This window comes from Tiliqua scincoides, chromosome 11, assembly GCF_035046505.1.
Source record: "Tiliqua scincoides isolate rTilSci1 chromosome 11, rTilSci1.hap2, whole genome shotgun sequence".
Lineage (NCBI taxonomy): Eukaryota > Metazoa > Chordata > Lepidosauria > Squamata > Scincidae > Tiliqua > Tiliqua scincoides.
The window spans coordinates 1558054-1578010 of NC_089831.1; the positions used below are offsets into that span (position 1 = coordinate 1558054).

General features: G+C 48.9%; 1 protein-coding gene across 1 annotated transcript in view; it reads right to left on the bottom strand.

Moving 5' to 3' along the window:
- Nucleotides 1-19957, bottom strand: part of TACR1 (tachykinin receptor 1) — a 59385-nt gene that overhangs the window by 30248 nt on the left and 9180 nt on the right. Inside the window, exon 2 of the mRNA XM_066639630.1 lies at nt 6587-6781. Coding sequence (XP_066495727.1) covers nt 6587-6781 — 195 coding nt within the window. The remainder of the gene's footprint in view (nt 1-6586; nt 6782-19957) is intronic.

The following is a 19957-nucleotide window of genomic DNA, read 5'->3' on the forward strand; positions in this document are numbered from 1 at the left end:
ACTACCTGGTATGAAGCGAAACAAATTACAAGCCACCGAAACTATCAGGCCAATGAATGAAACAACCAAATGAAATCCAAAACGGTTACAAGCAGTTTCGCACATTTCTATAACGTGGTGAAGGGGCCCAAACTGCCTCCCCAGTTCACCCTATTTCATCACCCACTTCTCAGCAACTGGTGGTTTTCATCACAAAGCATCATTCTGAGGGGAACTGCGCAGAGAACAGGTGGCAAAGGGCGGCCACCACAAGAAGTACCCCTGCCACCAATAAGGAAGGCCCCCATTTCACACACATACCCCCAATCACTGTAACCGACTCCCATTAACCCACTGGCAAGTAGGGTGCCACCACATAAAAACAGCCCCACTGGATCAGGCCATAGGCCCATCTAGTCCAGCTTCCTGTATCTCACAGCGGCCCACCAAATGCCCCAGGGAGCACACCAGATAACAAGAGACCTGCAAGGCCTCCTGGGAATTGTAGTTAAGAACATAAGAACAGCCCCACTGGATCAGGCCATAGGCCCATCTAGTCCAGCCTCCTGTATCTCACAGTGGCCCACCAAATGCCCCAGGGAGCACACCAGATAACAAGAGACCTCATCCTGGTGCCCTCCCTTGCATCTGGCATTCTGACATAGCCCATTTCTAAAATCAAGAAGTTGCACATACACATCATGGCTTGCAACCCGTAATGGATTTTTCCTCCAGAAACTTGTCCAATCCCCTTTTAAAGGTGTCCAGGCCAGATGCCATCACCACATCCTGTGGCAAGGAGTTCCACAGATCAACCACACACTGAGTAAAGAAATATTTTCTCTTGTCTGTCCTAACCCTCCCAACACTCAATTTTAGTGGATGTCCCCTGGTTCTGGTATTATGTGAGAGTGTAAAGAGCATCTCCCTATCCACTCTGTCCATCCCCTGCATAATTTTGTATGTCTCAATCATGTCCCCCCTCAGGCGCCTCTTTTCTAGGCTGAAGAGGCCCAAACGCCGTAGCCTTTCCTCATAAGGAAGGTGCCCCAGCCCCGTAATCATCTTAGTCGCTCTCTTTTGCACCTTTTCCATTTCCACTATGTCTTTTTTGAGATGCGGAGGCCAGAACTGGACACAATACTCCAGGTGTGGTCTTACCATCACCACTGGGTTGGCCATTCCTGATAGGCCCCAGTGGTATTAATAGTGGGATGTGGACCACTCCAGGTGATACCCTCTGGTGGGGAGAGTGACACCAGTAGTGACGAAAATTTTAGAAACCTTTTGGAGTTGGAGTTGGAGACCAGGGTGGGGCAGCTAACATTTAAATATTGGCTGCATGTTCTTTTGCATTCAAGCCTGGATAGTTTGCTATACCTTATGATTTCTGAACCCCAAGTGGCTTATTAGAGTCTGGAGGAAAATAGAGTCTATAGGTCTTCTTTTTCACTTTTAGACCATGTCATTGGAAATGGAAACTCTTTGAAGAGGCTTGAATTTTAAACCCTACATAACCTGGCCACATGGACTTGCTCCCCCTTAAATTTTCACATCCTGTTAGTCCACAATCAAATGGCTCCTTATCTGCCTCTTTTGACTAGCTCTAAGGAATGTTGGGCAATTATACAAGCTTGATTTAATGCTGTTCCATCTGCAGTAACCTTGGGAGGGTATCATAAGGTCCCCCTTTTTGATCGGCATTTCCCTTGCTCTCAGATGCTGGTTGAGAGACTTTCTCACATACAGGTCCAGCCTATTTATAGACTGATTTTTTATACATGGATTTGACTCAACACGAATGGCCCCTGCAAATGAGAAGGAATGTGCTGATGCCTGGAGAAGGGGAAAAATGCACCCCTTTAAAATCAGTTTAAAAAACTGAACAGTCCTTTAACAACAGCCTCCTTAATGAGAGAGGGGGGGGGCAGCTGGCTGACAATCCATCAATCCTTCTCTTCCCCCTGAGAGGGGAAAGAAAGGTGATCATTTTGCATTGGTGAAGGGAGGGGCTAGCTTGGAGGACGACTGATTGATGGATTGTCTTCTTAATGACTCTTATCTTACATCACAAAGGTCAGCAAGGCTGTTTTTAAATCACTGGAGGAAAGAGGGGCTGGGGGCTCTGGGGGCTGGGGGCTAAGAATAGGCCCTCAGTTTGGCTGTACTTGTCGTAAGAGGCGACTAAACAGCCACCGGGTAGATGGGACTCGTCAGCCTAGGAAGGCAGCTCATCTAAGAGAAGGAAACTCTGACCTCAAACCTCCACTGCCTTGTGGCTACATCCAGTTCTGGAAAAGGCTTCAGGAGTCAACCTCGAGGCAAAATCAGGAGCCGGAGTCCCTTAGGCAGTTCATGGCTGAACACAGTCACGTTCTGGCAACTCCTGCGACGCCGCTGGAACCAACCGTATTGGCTTCTGCCTTTCCATTGGACCATTCCAGCGACGTGGAGAGGGGGGATTTGCTGCATGGGTAACAGCCTATCCTCCATACCTTCTTTACCCAGGCTTCGCGCACTGGAGAGGACACTCCAACTTCGCCATACGGCGTCGGCACAACACGGGAAGCAGCAGTTTACCGGTTATAAGTCTTTGCTCGATTGGCGTAGAGCATGACGCCAGGGGCTGCTTCCGACGGTGGGAGAGATCATTGCATCTCATTGGGCAGCTACCGCCCGCCTTAAGCTGGGCAGTCCCCAGCCAGTAAGGTGTTGCCTCGCCACGACAGTCTGAGGCTAAGAGGCAAAGAAGGAAGGCCCATAGCCAGGGAGACAGACCAGGGACAGACTGCACTTGCTCCCGGTGTGGAAGGGATTGTCACTCCCGGATTGGCCTTTTCAGCCACACTAGACGCTGTGCCAGAACCACCTTTCAGAGCGCGATACCATAGTCTTTCGAGACTGAAGGTTGCCAATACATACATGGAGGAAAGAGACTTTGTTTTTTAAAAGGATTTGCTATAGTGTGTTTTTTTGCTGTCCACCTGAGTGCTTGGAACTGAACCCAGTGAATAATGAGGCTCAACCTGTACTTTTCTCCTGCCCAATTCATAGTGATGGGTGTTCTATTTATCTAGAAATTCACCTAGGGAAGAAGACTGGGCTTTCAGAACAGCTGAAACTTGTTTACCTATTAATGATGTCCCAGTAGATGTGTTGGTTGGCACTGCTAATTTTCTCTTGTCAGTTGCAGAAAGGTATGGAAATAGGCTGGTGTAATATGATTTATTTGTATTTTAATATTAAAATTTGTATTTATTTCTTTTTCCTTAAGTTTCCATATTTATATTTGATGACCCATTTGTTGGAATAGATGAGTTGATAAAGGTCTCTTTCTCTCCCCCAAGCATGTGGGCTGGTGGCCCTGTCTGAAGAATGATAGCTGTGGAACAGTTTTTATCTGTGACTCAAACAAGGTATTGCCAGCTATCTGCTCCTCAGAAACATCTTTGTCTGCACCAACCCTGGTCCATTACTATACAAGACCTTGATCAGTTCAGCCATTGTGCTAAATGCCAAACTCCTAGAAATTCTCCCTCGATGCACATGCCTTTTGCCTGAGCGTAACTCGCATTGTTCATGCTGACAATGGCAATCTTCCTCTGTTGCTGATTTAATAGCAGTATCAAACTCCACAAGGGGGTTGACCTATCCCGAGATCAGGGCCTTAGGGGGCCTATGAACCAAGCACTTCATTTTTGCACGTGTGTATTTATGAGCATTTTTCTGGGGAGGGGAACACAGCTTTCATCAGATTCTCAAAGGGGTCCTTAATGCAAAAAAGATTCAGAACCACAGCTCCAGACCATCAACCACCCAGTGCCTCAGTAAAATGTCTCAGTGCAATATCTTGGTGCCATCAGCCCTGCTGCATCACTCTTATATTTCACCGTGGCATATTTATTACAGAGGGAGGCTTAACTATGAAAAGTAATGACAAAAGGTTGGCATTTTCCCTAGATTGGAACCCATGGATTTTCTAAGCTGCTTCTACATTGAAAACTGACTGTAAAAAACGCCTACAATTCTGCCAAAGCAGAGCTCCTTCTCTTGACTTGCAGGAATGTTTTGAGCATCTACCAGTCCAATGAGTACAGTCTCAAGGCACAGTTTGGTGGTTTCCCCCAGTAACAACCTGCCCAGACCAAGAGAATTCTGCAGCCTTTACAGCAGACAGTCTGTATGTACAGCTCCACCACTACAAACTCTTTCTTCCTTTAACTGAACGCTATAAGCATGAAAGCTTATAATGTGATCTGCAGGCAGGCGGCCTGAAGCTTCCTGCTTCCTGTTAACATCTGATTAGTCTCTTAAAGCATTCTGCCTGCCTGCCTGCCTGCCTGCCTATCATGCTTTAAGCTTGTATGCTTATAGTGTTCAGTTAAAGAAAGAAACATTTTCACTTGGCGCCAGTGGAAAGCAAGTTAATGAGCATGGGGGTGTGCCGACAAAAGGTACTCCAAATTCATGGTTTCCACATTCATGGGAGGGGGCCTGGAACATATCCGCTATGCATACGAGAGGACACCTGTATTTGGTTTTGTTTTCTAAGGTCAAAGATTTATCCTATGTCCATTTCTTCCTAACCTTTAATTAATCAGCCTATTTTTAAGAAACCACCTGCCCCTTTCATTAGATCAAGAGTGGGTGTCTTGCCTTCTGCTCTCCAACAGATGGCTCTTGGCCAAACACTGCAGAGTTGGAATGCTATGTGTAGAGGAGTTAGGGCCAGCTTGGTCAAGTGCATAGGAGCTGGGGCCAACTTGGTCAAGTGGCACTCTTTTTTCTCCTCAAGCAACGAACTTCAGTATTGAGATACCTGGGCTGGTGGAGGATGGGCTTGAAGTGAAGCCTTCAAACAAATCTGTGGTGGCATCAAATTCTCCCTACGCTTAAAAATGACAATACAGGACAGCATTCCATGGCATACCTTGAACTTCCCTTGAGGAGCCCAAGAGTGCCCAAGACCATGGCACATGGTCTGTCTCCACATCATCATATGGTGGTCTGCAATCAGACCATCATCACAGTCTCTTGCAATTGGCTCATTTATTTTTTCATGATTGCAATCAAAAAAGGATGAGATTTCCAAAACAGAACCGAAGAATACATAGTATCCAATATCCAACATGCCACCAAAAGATTCCACTAAAACACTTGAGGCTTATGCCAAAAATCGGATTGGTTATGAGGACAACATTTGCCAAGACAGGAAAGATGGATCATCGTCTTAATAAATTGGCTACTCAGGAAAGAAGCCAATTTTCTCTGTGCTAAATGAAAACATGATTGAATGAGAAGAAAGCAAAATCTATTATCCTGGATGCCAAAGAAAACAACACTCTGGCAGCAAGAGATGGGAACATGCCAGGAATTATTTAAACAACCAGGCCAGCAAAACTCAAGGCATGGGGGGTCCAAAGAGTGCTCTCAGTGGGTCCAGTCCAAAGTGAGCTTGCAACTTCTCCACAACAAATAATCCTGTTTGTTTGTTTATAAGATTTATATCTCAGCTTTCCTATGCAGAAGCAAATGCCCAAGGCAGCTAAATTCCAGATTAAAATATACAATATATTAACAATAAATAAAATCATAATAAGAACAATATATCCAGTTGGAGAAGGGCAACTAGTGACAACCAAAGCATTGCCACAGAGACACAGGAGGCAGACATCAACACATCACCCAAATGTAAGCTGGAGCAAAATAGTTTTGAGCAGTGGCCAAAAGGCCACAAGGGAGGGGGAAGTTCTTAGTTCCCCTGCTTGGAAAATCCATAGCACAGCTGTACTGATAGTCAGAATTGTAAACACTCCTAAAGAAAATGGTGGGTGTGGTGGGATCTGGGGGGAAGAGCAGTTCAAACCCCACCTTGTTCATGAGAGGCTGGAAGGACCAACACAAAGGAAAGCCTGGTTGGATGCTCCCCATTTACACCTCTATGGGTTGGCCCCCACTTCCCTCCCTGCTCAGTGCTGCAGTGATGGTTGCTGGGCCTGAACAAGAAGGGTCTGGAGGTTCCTCCCCACATCTTTCTCTAAGGGCTCCACCTTGTGCTCATCTTGACCATTGCGATTCAGTCTTCCTTGCAGAGGTTGCTGTCCCCAGAGAATGGAGTTGATACTTCCACTGGATCAGATGCCTCCTGGTTACTTGGATTGGCCAGGGGTATTTGGAGACACCATGAGCCCCCCCTAACTCAGGGACTGTCTGCCCTCTTGGGCTGGAGGCCACTTCCACAACTGCTGACCTCTTTGGGCTGTGGTCTTTACCCCTCTGCTGTGATAGTCCTTGCATTCTTCTCACTTCCCTGACTCCCTGCATTCACCTCCGTTTTGCTCCCCCCACCTAGAATGGCTCAAGAGGAGGGGAAGGGGCCACTTGCATGCTGCACTGAGGCTACCTGCAAAACTTAGTGCTTTGACCCCCCCTCCCCTCAAGCTACACCACTAGCTGGATCAAACGTTCTACACAGTTCAAAGACCTTGTGCTAAAAAAGCAAAGCCCCAGCACTAGAACAAGCCTTGTTCATATGACCTGAAAAAATGAAGCATGTGAATTGCCCTCCCACCCCAAGGCTTCACTGACCACAAAAAGGAAAACTCACGTGATTTGATAGACTTGGGTTCTATTCTCTGGCCATTCCACCAGGCACACCTCCCGGCCAGGTAGAGGTGCAGTGGTGGCATAGTAGCCTTGCGGAAACGACAGCAATAAAGCCAGCAACCAGATGACACAGATGACTACTTTGGTGGCTGTGGCAGACAGCCTTGGCTGCAGGGGACGGATAATGGCCATGTACCTGGAACAGAGAGAAAGAGAGATGGAAAATGGAGAGAAGAGATGGTGCTCCTGCCACGTCATAATTCTTATCATTTGCCTAGTGCTTTCTCAATGTGCAAAGCACTTCATCCTTACTACTGTGATGTAGTCTTTACAACAACCTTGCAAGGTAGCCAGTGCTTTCCCCCCATGTTGGGGGGGGGGGCTGTGAGAGACAGTCTGGAGCTCATGTTACGTTAAGGCTAGAATTCTACATACATTGACCTGAGAACAAGTCTGAGAATAAGTCACTACTCTGAGGGTGTGGCTGGGCACATGATCAGTTCCTGCACTGAACAGTACACCACTGGTCAAAAGACAGGTCCGAGAAAGACAGAGGGTCTGAGCAACAAGTGTAGTCAGTGGCAGTAGATTTTTGGACAGAGATGAAAGAACTGAGGTGTGATGAGGCCGCAGTGAGTGAGGCGGGAGTCTAGAAATAGGCACACAAGCCACTGGGCAAAATCTCTGAAGCAGGCTGATGGGAAGGCATGAACAATCTCTGGGGCTGGGCACCTTCCTTACGAGGAAAGGCTATGGTGTTTGGGCCTCTTCAGCCTAGAAAAGAGACGCCTGGGGGGGGACATGATTGAGACATACAAAATTATGCAGGGGATGGACAGAGTGGATAGGGAGATGCTCTTTACACTCTCACATAACACCAGAACCAGGGGACATCCACTAAAATTGAGTGTTGGGAGAGTTAGAACAGACCAAAGAAAATATTTCTTTACTCAGCATGTGGTTGGTCTGTGGGACTCCTTGCCACAGGATGTGGTGATGGCGCCTGGCCTGGACGCCTTCAAAAGGGGATTGGACAAGTTTCTGGAGGAAAAATCCATTATGGGTTACAAGCCATGATGTGTATGTGCAACCTCCTGATTTTAGAAATGGGCTATGTCAGGTGAAAGGAAGGGCACCAGGATGAGGTCTCTTGTTATCTGGTGTGCTCCCTGGGGCATTTGCTGGGCCGCTGTGAGATACAGGAAGTTGGACTAGATGGGCCTATGGCCTGATCCAGCGAGGCTGTTCTTATGTTCTTATGTTAATCTCGCTTGCCTATACTTTTCCCTTCCTCTCTCTTTCTCTCCCCACCCCCCACACAGACACACTTACATTAGGCCAGCCTAAGACCTCTTGATGCCTGAGGCCCCATGCCAAATGTCACCCCCCCAATGATGTGCCAGCCTCTGCTCCTCTCACCATCCAATGCTCTAGCTCAGCACTCTCTTCTCCTCCACACCTCCTCTTCCTCTCTGTCCCCCTCTTCTTTTTCCAATTCAGGAAGAGGACCAGATAAGGCAAGTAGGTGGACAAAGATGGGCTCCCCTTACCAATCTGCTGCCTCATGCGACCACTTCAGTTGGCCTCATGGATGGGCCAGCTCTGCACTACTGTCTCTGGCAGAATATTCAGTGATGGCCTTGCCTCCTTCTGTCCTCCCCCACCTTGCAAAAAGACCACCACAGCACCATGCCAAACTGGTAGTAAAGTGGTGAGAGGCATTTCAGAGTAACCTTATAATCCTTGGCAATGCTCAACAAGCAACTCCTCTCTCTCATCCCTGCTCCCTGCTCTGAGGACTTTGCAACACAAGCAAAAAGCAAAGATCTGTGTGCTGGGATGGCTTCACCATGGAATGACAGCAGAGCCCATGTGGCAGTTAATCAAGCTGTGCTGTGCAATTAGGCAGTCCAAGTTGTAACTTCTCTGCAGTAAGGCAAGAGCAAAAATGAACATCTTGGAAGAGGACTGGCCAAGTTCATCCAAATGCTTGCCTTAAATCTGTTAACCGAGGCAGCACATAATGGCTCTTTTAATGTTTGATTGGCAGGAGCTAATGTTTGTCTTGCAGAGTTAAGGGTGCAATCTATCTTGCTCATATGCAAAGGGAAGCTTGTGGTAGTGGAAAAATGGAGTGACTGTGTGGAGAAGCTGGTGCATGCACACACCCAAGAACTGTCAGTAATTTGATGTGCTTCTAACCCTTATCAGTGGCTCACAGCTAATCCATCCTGTTAATTACCCATTGTTTGCAGAACCACAAACAATGGGGATTTGGAGCTACTACCAGGATAGCATCTGACAATCTCATTAATCTCACAGCCTCACTCATGCGCAGTCCTGAGTGGAGTATTCTGCTCTGCCTTCCCAGCTTTCGCACACCTATTCTGTGGGGTAGCCACTTTCTGGAGGACACTGATGGGGGAAGTTTTGAGAAAAAATGCGGTCTCGGTTGCTGGAGACAATTCCCAGTTTGGTATCATTTGCGAACTCGTTGAGCATCCCCTTTAATTCCAAGTCATTTATAAAGATATCTTAGGACACTGGCCCAAGATAGAACCCTGAGACATCCCACTCAGGTTCCCCGAGGTCAACAAGGAGCTGTAGACAAGCACTCTCTACAAACAGTCTCTCAGCCAGCAACAAATCCACCCAACAGTAGCATCATCTAGCCCACATCCCACCAGAGGCTGTTGAGAGAAAACCTGTCAACACCCTTACTAAAATCCAGATATATTATGTCCACAGCATTCCCCTGTCTACCAAGCTAGTTTCTCTTTCATAGTCGGAGATAAGGAGTTCCATGACTGAGGCACCACAACCAAAAAGGCCCTGTCATGTATAGCCACTAATTGAATGTCCAACAGCGCTGGGCCAGGTAGCAGGAACTCTTTTCTCAGAGACCCTTTTGCACCATGCAAATGAACACAGATCTCCTCTTCATCTTTTGTTCTGGTCAGATGGCAAACCTATTATCTAAATAAACCACTGGTTCCCAACCTGTGATCTGGGATCACAGGTGGTCCAGGAGACCCTGAGAAATGGTCTGCAGGGTATCAGAAAAAAAGTTGCCTTTGATCACCTCCAGTGTCTTGCTGAGCAAGCAATCTTCACTAAAGACCACCAAAGAGGGTGGAGACCACCCACAGCCACTTGCGGCTGTGGCTGTGGGCAGTCCCTTCTCTGTCCTCCCTGATAATCTGTAGGGGAGCACTTGGGAGACAGACCACTACAGAGGGCAGAGGCCAGCCCACCCACAGCCACATGTAGTCCACCACAATCCCACTTTTTGCCTCAGTGGTCCTCAGGTTCCTAAAGGTTGGGAACCACTGCTCTAAAGTAACGGTTTCCAAACATTTTAGCACCAGTACCAATTTTTTTAAGATGACACAGGCCATTCTGGTGGTGTTGCATTCCCCTCGGCCTACCCTTTGAACTAGATGGAGGCACACTCACCTACTTGTGAGTAAATGTGCATGTGCGGCTCCATTCCAGTTTTCCATAGAGCTCAATACATTTTCCTTGTCAGTGCTAGTCTAAACCAGTGATTTTTTAACATTGGTGTTCCACAAGTGGTTCTCAGGTGTGCTGCATGAGTTTGGGGGAGGACCATTTATTAATAGGGTCATTGGGGGATATCCCCTGGGGGCTGGGGATAAGAATAGGCCCTCAGTTTGGCTGTACTTGTCGTAAGAGGTGACTAAACAGCCACCGGGTAGATGGAACTCGTTAGCCTGGGAAGGCAGCTCATCTGAGAGAAGGAAAACTCTGATCCCAAACCTCCACTGCCTTGTGGCTACATCCAGTTATGGAAAAGGCTTCAGGAGTCAACCTCGAGGCAAAATCCGGAGCCAGAGTCCCTGAGGCAGTTCATGGCTAACACAGTCACGTTCTGGCAACTCCTGCAACACCATATTGGTTTCTGCCTTTCCACTGGAACATTTCAGCGACATGGAGAGGGGGGATTTGCTGCATGGGTAACAGCCTATCCTCCATACCTACTTTACCCAGGCTTCGTGCACTGGAGAGGACACTCTGTTCCAAAACCACCATTCAGAGCGTGACACCATAGTCTTCTGAGACTGAAGGATGCCAACAACATTGGGGGATATGAGCGTCCCCACAGGCAGTGCCTTGTCAATTGTCTAAAGAATTGATGATGCACCTGAACAATTGTAGTGCCTTGTCAGTGTGCCATTAGATGAAAAAGGTTGAAAATTTCTAAACAAAAGGACCACCAGCAGAATCTTCCTCAGCTCTTAATGGGCTGTGGGAGGAGATGGATGAGGCCCCCAGAGAGGGAGACTTCTTGCAACACAATAGTCCCCAGACTGCCCTGCAGGTCTTGCTTGCTTGATAAGGTGAGCAAGGGTCACACCTGCCAGAACTGCAGCTCTTGAGCAAGAAGTGAGTTGAGGCTCTAGTTCTCAGCTGCTCCAAGACGCAACAGGCCCAGCACCGAGCATGAAATCCTGAGCCTGCCAGAGACTTTCCTCTGAAAGTCTGAAGAAAAGTCTGAAGAAAAAGGCACACGACTGACTTCACTTTTCCTTATTCAAATATTTTCTCTCTCTTTTTCAAAGATATTTCCATGACAACGAAACATCCCTCAAGTGTGACTTTCCATCAAGGCAGTTCCAAGGACAATGCAAAACAATGCGCAGCAACGGAGCTGCTTGCTCATCGACTGTAGAAGTCCACAGCAGCGGAGGAGATCGCTCAGAAAAAGCAGCTCCCAGCACCCGAGGAGACCAAAAATAGGGAGCAACAAGCAGACCGTGTATATTTCATTTGCACCACCCATCTTGGAGGGTCCTGGAAGGTTCCAAGAACTACATGCATGAATTCAAAAGGATTAAAGATGGTGTCAGGGGCCCCCTGACTGACCTGCCAGAGGCCTGGGGGATGTTGTCCCCAAGGAGACAGCCATCAGGGGGGTGAAGGTGCCCAATCCGCCTCACCCCCGTTGCCCCGGACAACAGCCTCCCTGTCCAGCCAATGGAGGAATGTCCTCCCTGCCGTGGTGTGCACCGGGCCAGCGGTGGTCCCCTTCCCCACAGGGACCCCTCATGGGGAGAGTCTAGGGGAGGGCATGGGACGGCCCAGCCACAGACGGGGCAGGCAAGCTGCAGACAGTCCGGGCACCTGCCTGCTCAGTGGCAACCCCAGGAGCAACACCTCCCCCCCTTGGAAATCCTGAAGGGGCAGGCCTGCAAGGACCAGGATTTCCAGAGTGGGGAAGGGGGGAGGACCCAGGACTGCCCTTTTAACACCCCAGGGAAAGAAGGGGCGAGGCTTGGAGGGGTCAGCTCCTGGCATAAAGTCTAGCCCAGCCAGGGATGAGCGGGGAGAGCAGAGGCAGCCTGCTGTAGGGTAGCTGAAAATGACTTTGTCATGCCACAAGGCCCTGGCTTTGAGTCCTAAGCCTGAGTCTTTGGTGGACATGAATTAAGTTCAGCTTAAAACCAAGTCATTGGACTCAAGTGCCCATCCCTAGGAGGAAGAGTTGAAGAGGTCTCCCTGGTTGTTTTTCATGATGGGATGTTCCAAGTCAGAACACTACACAACACCAGTTGCTGGGAACAAGTTCAGTAGAGGGCAGTTCCCTTCACACTCTTCGTCTGGGATTCTTAGAGCATCAAACTGGCCACTGCTGGAAACAGCACACTGGATGGACCAATCCAGTCTAATTCAGCAGGACTTTTCTAGTTTTCCTAACTGTAGAAAACAGAATGTGCAGGGAAATCATAAGAGGTAAGTCATTGTGAAAATGGGGAACTTCAATTATCCTGGCATCAGTTGGAAGTCTCCCTTGGCAAAGAGTGGGATGTCTAATAAGTTCTTGACTTGTGAACAACTTTATCTTTTGGCTGGCAGGAAGGAAGTGGCCATCTATCCTGGACGTAATCCTTACCAACAGGGAAGAACTGACCAAGGAAGTAAAAGTGGCACAGGAATCTTGATATCAAGGAAGGAGAGCTGAGTAGCCAATTACCTTTACGTTTCGCCCACACCTGCAGAGATGATGTTGTGAAGGCTAAAGCACAGAATGAGTGGAAGCTGGCAAGGGATTCCAACCATACTCTGGATTTCAGGAAAACCGGTGTGAATGGGTTCATATGACAGTTAAATTGTATCCCATGGTTAGAAGCGTTGAAGGAGAAAACACTCCAAGAGGGATGGGATATTTTGAAAAGTGAGATCCTGAAGGCATAATTGCAGGCTGTTCCCAGGAGAAAGCTTCTTGAAAGAGAGGAACAATGCATCAATCTAGCCCACACCTGCAGGGAGGATGCCAGGAAGGCCAAAGCACAGAAAGAATGGAGGCTGGTGAGGGATGCCAAAGACAAGAATAAAAAGGTTGTGCTTTTTCATTGTGTCCAAAAGAAGAAGTAGGTCACAGAAGCAGGAGGTGTCTTGCATGGAGAAGATGCCACAGAGAGAAGGCAGAGCTGCTCATTTCTAACTTTGTGGCTCTCTTCTCCCATAAGGTGAAAGTGGCTGAACCTCACCATTGCAGGAAGGAAGAACTGGGGGTACCATGACTCAGCACAGGAAAAGAGACCGTCAAGGAACCTTTGGCTACTTTAAATGAACTGAAGTCCCCAGATGCAGATGAAGTACGCCCCCAGAGGTTGGAGAAGTGGCACATGTGATCTTAGAGCTGCTGTCTAGAACCTTTGAGGACTCCTGGAGAATGGGTGAGGTGCCTGAGAACTGAATGAAAGTCTTTAAAAAAGGGAAAAGATCCAAGAAAATATGGCCCCTTCAGCCTGATGCAGTGGCATAGCTAGAGGGGGTGCAAGATGCTAAACTTTGCACGGAGCCTCACTGCAGTGTGCAAGTAGACCCTCCCTCTCCCCTTTGGAGTCATTCAGGCAGTGGAAGCAAAAAGGAGGCATTTGCCTTCCTGCCTCCCTACATTCACCTCTGTTTTGCGCCCACCCCCCAGAATGGCTCTGAAGGGGAGGAGAAGGGGCTGCTTGCAATGCTGCACTGAGGCTCCCTGCAAAACTTAGTGCTTTGCACCCCCTCTAGTTATGCCACTGGCCTGATGTCCATACCTGGAAAGAGCCTGGAACTCTTTGGAGAGTCACTGAGCACTTTCAAAATAAGTGCTTAAAAATGGAGGTGATTTTTAGAAGCCAGCATGGGTTTGTCAAGTACAAGTCACATCAAACAAATCTTCGCTCTTTCTGTGTCAGAGTGACTAGTCCAGTAGACCATTATGAACCCCATGGACATGCTAGATTTCAGTAAAGCATTTGACAAAAACTTCTAAGATATCCTGGTGGATACAATTGTAACATGTGGGCTTGACTGTCCTGCTGTTAGCTGGATTCAAAACTGGTTGAACAACCGTTCCCAGCGAGTGCCATTAAATGGGTCCATGTCACCCTGGAGGGAGGGTTCAGTCTGTGGCCCAAAATGCTTTGAGAGGGTCCCAGGTCCCACCTTGCCCTATCTAGATGGTGATCCCAGACAGCAAAAGGCCAGAAGAGGCCGTCTGGCAAGGCCTGGTTTTCTCTCCCTTCAGCCCTGCAAAAGTTTCAGCCAGACTTCTTTGTTCTCCATAGAGATAGAAAGAAGTCTAGAGCCACCCACCACCACAAATGGTAATTGGTACACTGGCTCCCCTTCCTACTTTCTAATACAAAGCAATAGCATCCTTTACACGGGGGCACACAGAGCAATGGCACTCTGAGCCCCAAAAGATGCATGACCTTGATGTTGTGGCCAGAAGTTTAGGCTGCTGTCTTTCTGCTGCTTTGCCTCTGTCCATCTTGTAGGTAATGTGGGAACAAGGCGACTGGTGGCAGCTGCACTCAGGTGCCCTTCCAGCCCCTGGAAATGAAGCTTGCAAAACAGAACAATGTACATAGCACATGAACAAGAGGGAATGGGCATTATGTCAGGAGTTTCCATATCTGTGGTTCCAGATGCACCTGCCCACGAAATCTTCAAAAGACTCCTACTGTTATTCTATATGAAGAAATAAAATCTTCACGGGGGCAACGAAAGATGCTTCATTAAAGACTACTGAGGAAAAAACTCAGTGAGGGAGAGAGAGAGAAATCAAATGAAGCCAGCTCACCGTCTGTTTTCAAGCCATCTCCGTTTGTCACAAAAAGTTATGAGCTGTGGAATGGGGCACCGCTTTTTGATGTGTGCGCACTACAGCGTAATAAGCCATTTCAAAGTGATATGTGACAGATGGACTTTTAACTGGCTGGAAGCATTTCTGACACCAGGGCCAAATTTACAGGCCAGCAAAAATACAGGGAAAGAGGAAGCCAGCAGGGATCCAATTAAAGTCCTAAGTACACTCAATCAGGTCCTCTTGATCCCCATGGCATTGGCTCATGAGTAAATGCAACAAGCATCACAGCTGAACAAGCCTGGGGCACATTCCACACCAGCTGTGTATCATTTAGTTACTGGTATGGAGAGGTGCTTGTGTAACTGTGTCCTGGAGTGCCCTATTTCTGTATGCCAACATCATACTCTTTGGAAAGGGGAACTCACAGCCCACAGTCATATTTCTGACTTCCCTGCCAAGCCCTCCAAAAAACTTCCAGCAGTGCTCAGAAGCACACGGTGTGTTTGCCAGTGGAGCTCACCTCCCATTTCCGCCCATGTTCTGAACACTGCCTTGGAACCCTTCCGCCCATCCAAGGATTCCAAAGATTCCTCTGCATCTCCTTCTGATCCAGATCCTTCATCCCTGGCTGCCTCCTTTGGTTCCTGCTTCCTTTCATACACTCCTCAAATTCAACCTTTCCTCTCAGTTTCTTTCTCTTAATATTTGTGTGTGTTTTCATTCTTGCAAAATGAGATACAAAATATGCAAATGCAGTAAACGTATCATATGTGTTACTGTTGTTATGCAAATTATTATCGAGTTGAGCTCAGAATTGGGAGTCATGTGAATGGGGAGGGCATCACTGGGGTCCAAAAGGAACTGATTGCTTTCTGCACTGCTGCACTCACTCGAATAACAGCAGAGCTTTTGTTTATATCAGTGAAATGAAAAGGGTGGATGAAGTGAAGGACTTCGCCACATCGATGATGGCAGATGGGAAGGGAACATCTGGGCAGTGTTTAAAAATGAGAGCTCCGACACAAAAGAACTGTAAAGCACTTTGCGACTGGCGTACTAGCGGGAAAACCAGAGCCTTCCTGTGCATGCCGTAAGGACACCCGCTGGACTGGGTAAGTCCAGCGCATGAGTGGAGAGGGGTGGAAAGGGAAGGATATGGGATGGGACAGATCAGGCCTGGGAAGGGGCAGGATTTGTGGCAACGGTGTGCTCCATATCCTAATCCCCTTCCTAGGCCTGATCTGCCTGCATACATCAACTTGGACTTGCACCAGGAATATCCCTGGCACAGGACCAAGTTGACCCAAAGCGGCTGCTTTGGGTCAACTTGGCTTACCCCGAGGGGACCTCTAGCAGTCAAAAATCCCCCACAGAATACAGCGGGAGCCGCACCAGCACCACTGCATCGCTGAGCAGGGATTTAGATAGGATTGGGCTGTAAAGTCCCTTTAATTAAGAGAAATGGCCCTGGTGAATCATGGGTGGCTCCTCATCGCCATCCACTGGTGGTGTTCAGAAGCGGAATGGCTGGCAGAGTTGGGGGGAGGTTTTGACTTGATGCAACATATTCCAAGACACAGTGTGCCTTTGCTCCTTTGTTTTTCTTCCCAAGCAAAATGCCCATGATGACTCACACTTTTCCTTCTGCTTTGATTCCTGGGGAAGCAGGCCAGGCGTGATGATTCCCTGCTCTTCCCTGTGTCCTCCCACAGCACTAGAGGATGCTTCCAAAATAAGCCTCCTTCTAATCCTATGGGCGTCACACACCAAAGGAGCCAGCCAGCTGGTCCATCACCTCCACAGCCAGCTTGGGATGATCAAAGAGAAGCAGGCCAGCCAGTGGTAAGGCTGATGCTCACACATTCCTACCATGATGATTCCTACCATGTTGGCACCAAATGCCAACAGTTCCCCTCCCTGCCTCCCTCTGAAGAGGAGAGCCTGTCTTCCTCTTAAAAGGGCCAGATGCAGGCGGTGCCAGGTGATTTGTACTTCTTTAATAAACCTTTTGGGCACATTTTTGCAGATAACAATGTGGGGACATAAATTTGCTAAACAAATCAGTAACATGCAAAATATACAACACTTCAAAAGCACTTTGGAAGGTTCAGAATACTTCACAGACATCACTCTACCATTCTTCACAACAACCTTATAAGGTGGGTCAGCATTATTGTCATTTCTGACTTCAGCAGCGCCATCACTGTGCAAGGGTGCAATGGAGCTCATCTCTTCATGAAACCAGCAAAGCCAGCAGGAAGGAGGCAGGCAGCTATCAAGGCAGCTGAGGCTGCTTGAGGTGGCACTCGCTTGCACAGAGATCCTTATTCTCCACGCAACAGTCAGAGGAGTCCTGGTGTGCCATCGGGTGTGACTTCCACAGCTGACCAAACATCTTGTTGTGACATGACTCAGGCACTCATTAAAACTGACAGGTGGAGAAGGATGAAAAGCCACTCACGGGGTGGTGGCATGAATCCCATGTTTTGTACCCCTTGCCCCTTTCTCACCACACACAGAAACCATCACCTAATGAGACCTTCACAGCGGTGCCCAAGTCTTGCGCATGCTGCTGTGAACAGTCACTTTGGGGACTGATTTTAGCTGGAAAACAGCATGACAAAAAGCATATCAAGCCAGTGACATGTCCCCCAACTCCTTGCCACTGAATCAGCACCAGCACTCTTGCTCTGGTGCTGCGGGCAGGGCACAGGGAAGAGCAGGGAATCATCACGCCAGGTCTGCTTCCCCCAGGAATCAAGGAAGGGGGGTGGGAGCCAGCAGTGACAGCACCTCTTATAAAATGATTTATGATTTCTGTGTATGGGGAAAAAGAGTGAGGCACGCACTGGTCATTAGTGCTGGCAAAATGAAATTTCCCAGGACACACACGGTAGCAGCAGGCCAGAGGGCCTTAGAGAGGGAAAGGGGGAGAGGGATCCCCTTCCTTCGTCTGCTGCCTGAGCAGCGAGCAAGGCAGGTGCAGGGGGAGGGGCTGGGTAAATGGGTGGGACAGAAGGGGGCTTCTGTTCCTCTCCAGCGCAGACTTTTTCGTTTGAGCCAAAGCAGAACTTTGGTGAATCAAAGCGCTGACCTGGTACTGAAGGGAGCATAGCAAGCCAGCTGGGTATTCCAAGCTGTCCTCAGGCCAAGTTCACTGCCTACAAGCACAAGGGCACACAGAAGCGAGCATGCAGAGAAGTACCAAAGGGGTAGTGGGACCTACAGCTGCTACTCTCGGCTGCGTTCTCATCCTGCAGACAACATGCAGTTCTGAGTCAAACCGTGTTTCTTCCACAGCAAGGAAGTCCTTCCATGCTGGCCATTTGAGAGAGCGTTTTGGAGCCATGGCTTAGCTCGAGGAGGTGCAAAGCACTAAGTTTTGCAGGGAGCCTCACCACAGCATGGAAGCAGCCCCTTCCCCTCCCCTTCAGAGCCATTCTGGGAGGTGGGAGCAAAATGTAGGCATTCATCTCTTCTCTGGGTCTTCTCTGGCATTCACCTCTGTTTTGCTGCCCCCACCCAGAATGGCTCCAAAGGGGAAGGGCAGCTTGCATGCCACAGTGAGGCTCCCTGCAAAAACTTAGTGCTTTGCACCCCCTCCAGATATGCCACTGCTTTGGAGCACTGCTTGGAAGGTGTTTGTCAACAACCCTGTTCCTTGTTCCCCTCCGTCTCCTTTTCACTTGGATGAACTGGATGAAACTTTGGAAGGAGGCTCCATTTTCGAAGCAGGAAAATGGCCGGATTTCCTGTGCCAGAGAAGCAGTCTGGAGGACAACCCAAGTGGCTCATCCTCCGAGAACTGCAGTGCGAGAACTGCAAATGTGGCCCCTGTGAACCAAGAGGAGTCACTTGGGTTAGGCAGGCCCTGGCCATGCTCTGCTCTGGGTTGCACCACATTCCCTGCTGAAGGACAGCAAATGCAGTTGTCTTTGGTATTAGGGGGCATTTTCAGAGCAGCTTTGATGCAGCTTCCGCAAGTCCAGAGGTGTTGAGGTATTGATCTTCTCTGGTCTGCAGTTGCAGGGGCTCATTTAGGTCTGTCGTCCGTGATCTCTCAGTTCCCCATTTGCCAGAAGGTGTTAGAACATAATAACATAAGAACAGCCCCACATAGGCCCAACTAGTCCAGCTTCCTGTATCTCACAGCGGCCCACCAAATGCCCCAGGGATCACACAAGACAGCAAGAGACCTGCAAGGCTTCCTGGGAATTGTAGTTAAGAACATAAGAACAGCCCCACTGGATCAGGCCATAGGCCCATCTAGTCCAGCTTCCTGTATCTCACAGAGGCCCACCAAATGCCCCAGGGAGCACACCAGACAACAAGAGACCTCATCCTGGTGCCCTCCCTTGCATCTGGCATTCTGACATAACCCATTTCTAAAATCAGGAGGTTGCACATCATCAAAGATCTCCAGCCCTGAATGCGTGCCGAGATACAAGGGCCCTAGTCTCCTAGGCCCAGGCCCTAGGGCCTAGTTTAGCTCCAGCAAAGATGCCTCCTCCCTTCCAGTCATGTGCTGCATGCACATATTGATGGCCTCCCTTCTTACGGGCTTGTGCAGGAGGCCTCACACTCCAGCTCACCCAGGGCCATAAGAACAGCCCTGTCAGGTGTCGATGAATGCACTACACTTCAAACACAGGGCTCTCTTGGCAGAAGAGCAACACCCACTACGCTGCCAAAGAGAAAGTGAGGGAAAGGGGCATTTGCAGCAGTTTCTAGCCCCCCCCCCCCAGTACAGTAGGGTAGAGGACAAGAAGAAATTGGGGGAGTGAAGCCCTGAAAATTTGTGGGGATACCTGGGGTGCCGGCTTAGCTGCCAAAGGCCTGGTCAGCTGATACACCAGCAACACCCTTCCCCCCCTCTACCCGAAGAGGGCCCTGGCTGTGCTTAGCCACACTCTCGTGACCTCCAGGCTAGACTACTGTAACATGATCTATCTAGGGCTGCCCTTGGAAAACATTACAAATATCCATTGGTACAAAACGAGGCTGCCAGGTTGTAGACTGGGAGCAGTTCCTTCCCACATACTCTGTCAGCAGCAGGATGCCACCTGCGCTGGCTGTTTGCTTCCAGGTGTGATTCTAGGCATCAGTCTTAACTTCCAAAGCCATAAACAGGCTGGGACCAAGAAAGGCATTCTGCCCCTTCTGTGCCCCCTCCTGGTAATTTCTCCCCACTGGTACTGCCACTGTGCAGGATGGCTTTGTCAGTGTTGGCATAATAAAAGCCTTTCTAGGCAAATCTCCCCAAGCCCCCCC